Genomic DNA, 6010 nt, shown 5'->3' with positions numbered 1-6010 from the left:
ATATATCTTCATATGTAATATTATCTATATTGATTCAGTCAATTGATCTCTCCTACAGCCCATGGCCACGGTTGGTCCATCGGCGTCTCAGATTTTGGATGTGATTTGGGAGATGAGAGTGTCACTGCTGACTGATGAGCAGCTGATGAACAGCAGTGTCATCGCGAAGTGGTTCTCCGGCCGTCTGAGCAAGTTCCTGCCACCTGAATCAGGAAGCTTCCTGCGCTGTCTGAGCAGCAGAAACCTCAGCTGTGCTTCATACCAGCAAATGTAAGAGATTTTCCACAGACTTACAGATCCACAACATGCATGTTACTGCATTTGAAACTGTCTTCATCTCCATTCCTGTATGGATGTATCTGCTGGATGTCTAAATGTGTGCAACTGTTTTCTAACATGTTCGTCACATAAACTTAAAAATTGTGTTGTTTACAGCTTGAGCAAAAAAAATGATTGCATGTTTAAGGGAGTAATGATATAATTTCATGGGACTTTTAAAGTTCATATGCTAACAGGCTAATGTTAGCATTACAGTAACCGGTCTTCAGCTTAGGCTGATGAAAGTGAAACAGATGATATAAAATCATGTAAATCTGAGCATGACAAGCTGAGTCTGAGATTTTCAACATTGCCTCTCTTCCGGTGTCACTTTCAGGCTTACAGTTATTTTTATTTTTGCCCAATTGAGGAAAAGGAGCAGAGATGTTTTTTCTAATTTTCATCCATCAAACAATTATTTATTTTTTAGTCAACCTCATGATTGTTAGAACATTTTTTATTATTAAATTGCCTTCAGAGAGATAGAAATATTTCTCATTATGTCCCTGATTTTTTTTGTCAGACTGCAGGAACTGATCCGCAATTTTAATACCCTCACTGGAAATCAACGGCTTGGGATCTTCAATGATTTCGTCCTCCGTTTCCTGTCACAGCCAAACTCAGGTACTTGCTGCATGATCTGAACTTGAACATAATACTGTGACTATTTTCAAAAGTAATAAGTTGAAAAATATGTCAGCATTTACAGATATCCCTTCATCCTCATGACTTTGTCCAGGTTCAGGCTGTGGGTCTGTTTCCAACGGCAGTGCAGAGTGGCTAATGCTGAATCTGGGTCCATTTTCTGAGTTTTTGTCCCTTCAACAGCTGCTTGCTCTCAACCCATACTTCAACCCTGTAAGATTTAGTTTCTGATAAGATCAAGGATTTATAAAAAAAAGAAAAAGAAAAAAAAGGCCAGCATTGTCATTATTACCTTGTTATTTTCAGTGTCGGGTGAACTTTTTTTTGTCTCCTCCCTTCCATGTAGCTAGAGGCCCTACAACTCCTTACTCCGGTACAGGATGCAGAGCTGGTGTTGACTTTTCCTACTTCTGTAGAGAAATCCGTCGTCATAAATATGGTTTTTGATTACCTGACTAAGTCTCCTGATGAGACGGACTTTCGCTTGTTCCTTCGCTACCTTGTCTATTACCATTTCCAGGTAAAAAGATATCCCTTTATTCAAAATGTAAACTTTGCACTGCTTGATGAAGGTAATAATCTTTGTTTTCTGTATTTGAAGGGAAAAATACCCTGTTCATCATACAAACTACTGTGAGTTATATATATATTTATGTTGTTTGATATATTGTATATTGATTATTTATACTGTACATAATTATATAAAATGTAAAATTATGATGTTATTTCCACATGTTGCTGTTTTAGGTTTGCCAGAATGGACTTGGCCATTCCTACAGTTTCTCTTGCTGCAGCTTCAGACATCGCGATCACCAAGATGCAGTTATCCTTGTACACACCACCAAGTGAGAAGCACATTGTCGGTAGAATTTTGTAGAAATATTTATGATGTGATATTATAACAATAATTTGAGAAATTTACATTGACTAGCTTTAAGGCTGGAAAAACATCTGAAAATAAATACCCTCGATTTGATGTTGTGGCTACACCATTCAATCAAATGAAAACATTCAGGATCATTTTAGACACATTTCTCCAAATTTCACCTTGATATATTTAGCATTGTTTACTTGGTTCTGATTATCTTAGTGGCTTTACTGAAAACATTACGTTGATGTTGGATAAAGAAATTAAGCTCCATGTTGGTTTTATCACATTTTGGAACTGTCTGTGACAGTCGGTACATTAAAAGTAACTTACTGTACAGTATACATTATGATTTCCTATAGATCACCTGTCTGCAGCTGCATAACGAGCACCTAATTTAGTTTTTGGAAAAGCACTGCAAATTAAAACCACTAGGTGAAAAGCATTTGCACTGAGAATATTAACAGGTGAAAGCTGATTCCTCTGGATTCCCAACAAGTAGTGAGGATCAGGAATCCCATACAGAGATTGAAAATTACTACATGAAAAGTGGTAGTGGTAAAACCAGTCGAGACAAATAGAAGAGGCAGCAATTCCTTGAAGCAGCTATAATCAATATTTTTGTATCCAGGTTTATTATCATACAGTACCTCAACATGAACCTGTCTTTATTTCAATGGTATTATGTCATTATGTATTCTTATCATTGAAATGAGCATTTCAATATGCAAATTCCAAACTATACCATAAACTAATTTGCCTTTGCTTTTATTATAGGTTGTCTCATATACACTTCAGAGGTAATTAAACAGGATTTTCTCTTTTTTTTATATTGTTAGTCTCCTATTTGTTTAATAATAAAAAGACTTATAACCGTCTTAATTTGTTTCTCCCTCAAGTGCAATGTTACCATGACAAACGGTAAGTTGTCTCACAGCTTAAAAAAATCTACAACATGATTCAATATTTTAATGTTAATAATGACCATGAATTCATTTATTGCTATTTTTCACAGAAACAGACATTTGTGTTGGAGTGAACAGGTGTGATTTATAAACTCCTCTCTCTCTCTCTCAAATACATATGTGATATACCATACTATCTGTGTGTAATACAAACATTCTCTCTCTCTCTCTCTCTCTCTCTCTCTCTCTCTCTCTCTCTCTCTCTCTCTCTCTCTCTCTCTCTCTCTCTCTCTCTCTCTCTCTCTCTGTCTCTCTCTCTCTTACTTTGAGCGTTTTAATCTTTCAGTATTAACTGTCCATAAATACTTAAATGTACTGTTATTTTGAAACTACAGCACAGTGCTGCAGCTCCACCTCAGCGGAGGGATGACCAAACGTGTCTGTGACTTTGCTGTTGAGGAATTTGCCTGTACCTCAGTAAGTCACCTAAACATCTCCAGGGGTGTAATGTAACTTAGTACTTTTACTCAAGTACTGTACTTAAGTACAGTAGTTTATAAGGTACTCGTATTTACATTTTATATACTTATATACTTTTTACCCCACTACATTTATTTAAAACTTAATATTACTAGTTAAAAACATATATGTTCATACAATATGCAGTAACATAGCTACTCCTAATCTACCCAGTAGTATACAACATATCTAAAATTTGCTCCATGTTGACAAACTGAAACATTTAAATGCTCTTACATGTATTTGTTAGTGATAAAATCTTCAATCTTGAATTTCCCCTTGGGGATCAATAAAGTATCTATCAATCTATCTATCTATCTATCTATCTATCTATCTATCTATCTATCTATCTATCTATCTATCTATCTATCTATCTATCTATCTAAAAACAGAATAATATAATATTCTATAATAATATTACACTTTTAATGGAGATGTTCTGCATAATAAGTACTTTTAATACTTTAAGTACATTTTGTCAGTACTACTTCTGTACTGTTACTTCAGTAACATTTAGAATTCAGGACTTTTAATGTTGGAGTATTTTTAGGTTGTGTTATTTCTATTTCTTTTACTTAAGTAAAGGATCTTGGACGACAACTTTCCTGAAACTTCTGTTCACCTGTTGTCATTCTGATTCAACATCACACAGCTGTCAACGCTGCAAGCAGCAGATCTGGCAGCGGTGTTGGCATGTAATCGCTCCTCCAACTCCAGCGGCTCGAGACCAGCCTGGAAGCTTCTCCTCTCCAAAGCCTCAAATGTGCTGGATGCAGCTCTGGATCTTCTAACCAACACGGTATGAGTCAGCACTACTCCTCACTTTACCCTTTTCCTCATAAGATCGAGACACTGGATGTTGGTTTGTTTTGTCTTTTAGACTCTGGACCCCAGTAATCCTGCAGTTTCAGTGATTTTAGACTCTATACGAGAAATCCGATTGGACACATTCAGCACGGCCAGCCTCAACGATCCCGCCTTCATCCAGCTGTGGTTCAATCAGCGGCTTCGCCCATTCCTGCTCGCTGTTTCCCCCGATTTCCTCTCATGTCTCAGCACGAAGGGGTTGGACTGCAGCACCTATCAGCACATGTGAGCAGCAGAAAGCCTCTACAACATGAACCGGTGTCGTTTTTTAAGATATTGTCATTAACCAAATGAACCCTCATTTCATTTCAGCGTGCAGATTTTGAGCAGCGTCCAGCCGCGGATGACACTCACCAGGCAGATTTCTGTCTACACACACTTCATCAAGGCTTACCTGACCTCGAATAACACAAGTATGTTCTCACATTTCCATAAAGATGGAGTGTCAAACTCAGTATATACGTATATTATGATACGTAAAAATACGTAGTGTATGTAGTGTAAAAGTGTATAGTACACTTTTCTTTTCAGTTGTTTTCTGTTGCAGTAGAAGTTCAAAATTAAAAGTTAACAGTGGCTAGTCAGGCTGTAAAACTCATTGTACACCTGTAAACAAATACTGCTGGATGAAAAAATGGAGATTATTAGATCCTCACAGAAGGAGCATAATAACCACAGCACATGTCAGTATTGATAAAAAAAGTAATGCTGCACACGGAATCCACACCATAAATGTATTAGCAGGAAAACATTTCTAATAAAAAACTTTTTCACTCTTCATTGGAGCAAAACGCTGTGTATTTCAATAAAGTTGGTGTTTGGGGCCAATGTGAAGGCTTTATTCTTTTCATCAAATTTTTGATTATTATTGAGTGACGCAAAAAATCTAGTATGTTTAGCCTGAGAGTGCCACTGCACTAAAATAATTGGATGTTAAGAATCAAGAAGGAAACAAACTGTGTAGACTGTATAGTTTCTTTATAATTAGCTGAACAATAAGTATTTGTGTTAACATTTAGGAACATTTACTGTAATTGCATTTTGGTTTGTTGACACCACATTTCCTTCCATCAAGTGGGAGACATCGTAGCTGTCAGAAATGTGTCTCCCACTCGTAATTACTACTAGGACTCTTACTTGAATGGCTTTTTCTTTGTAATACATGGCATTAATACAGGCATCCCAGTGGCCTAGTGGTCTAAGATGCCTATCGTGTTATCACAACATCCGAAGTTTGATACATACTGGAAACCTTTGTTGCAGACAACCTCTGCTTTAAAAATAAAGGCAAAATGCAAATAAATAAACAAAAATGTAACATTACCATGCTAAATGTAGCATACTAACATCTAGCAAAAAAAATTTTGTATCATGTTGTCATAATTATGTCGGGGCATCTAGGTATCTATCATGCGCTAAAGTGTTGACAAAGTGGAAAGGTTGATCTGTAGGTGGCACCAGTCTTCAAAGTCAGCACGATTCATCTCTGTGTGTGTGCACCCTCAATGTCTGTGCCAAATGTCATGGCAATCCATAAAATATTTGGCAAGACAAAAATAAATACCTGATGCTATGGATGACCCATAATCCAAAGCATACAGTGACCTGAATTTGTTGTGTGTGTGTGTGTGTGTGTGTGTGTGTGTTTTTTGTTGTTCAGACTCCAGCTGCAGCTCAAACACCAGCAACAGTGGAGAATGGCTGCAGAAGAACTTTGGAGGATTCTCTGTCTTCGCGTCCTTCCAGGACCTGCAGATGATTTATCCCAACTTCATAGCGGTAGGCTACTTATGGTTACATTGTGTCTTGCTGTCATTATGTGATTATATGTGATTATATATGTATTTCTATCTGTGTTTGACCATCTATGTTTGTGTGTGTGTGTGTG

At 36.9% G+C, this 6010-nt stretch overlaps 1 protein-coding gene across 1 annotated transcript; it reads left to right on the top strand.

Annotated features, from left to right (window-relative positions):
* Positions 1-1101: 1101 nt before the first annotated feature.
* Positions 1102-4686, top strand: LOC114562199 (uncharacterized). The gene is made up of 12 exons (XM_028588520.1): positions 1102-1176; positions 1310-1483; positions 1565-1596; positions 1711-1808; positions 2609-2631; positions 2731-2752; positions 2847-2874; positions 3132-3213; positions 3908-4054; positions 4136-4347; positions 4435-4535; positions 4670-4686. The coding sequence occupies exons 1-12, from the start codon at positions 1102-1104 to the stop codon at positions 4684-4686; spliced, it is 1011 nt and encodes a 336-aa protein (XP_028444321.1).
* Positions 4687-6010: the final 1324 nt, after the last annotated feature.

This window comes from Perca flavescens, chromosome 2 (genome assembly GCF_004354835.1).
Source record: "Perca flavescens isolate YP-PL-M2 chromosome 2, PFLA_1.0, whole genome shotgun sequence".
Classification (NCBI taxonomy): domain Eukaryota; kingdom Metazoa; phylum Chordata; class Actinopteri; order Perciformes; family Percidae; genus Perca; species Perca flavescens.
Note: the sequence above shows the minus strand (reverse complement) of the source record. Positions and strands in the feature narration are given on the sequence as shown.

Excerpts from the sequence above, each read along its gene's own strand:
- LOC114562199 (XM_028588520.1), top strand. The coding sequence starts at position 1,102 with ATGCTGAATCTGGGTCCATTTTCTGAGTTTTTGTCCCTTCAACAGCTG. Across the intron at positions 1,597-1,710 it reads TGTTCATCATACAAACTACT|GTTTGCCAGAATGGACTTGG; the intron begins GTGAGTTATATA and ends TTGCTGTTTTAG. Across the intron at positions 2,632-2,730 it reads GTCTCATATACACTTCAGAG|TGCAATGTTACCATGACAAA; the intron begins GTAATTAAACAG and ends TTCTCCCTCAAG.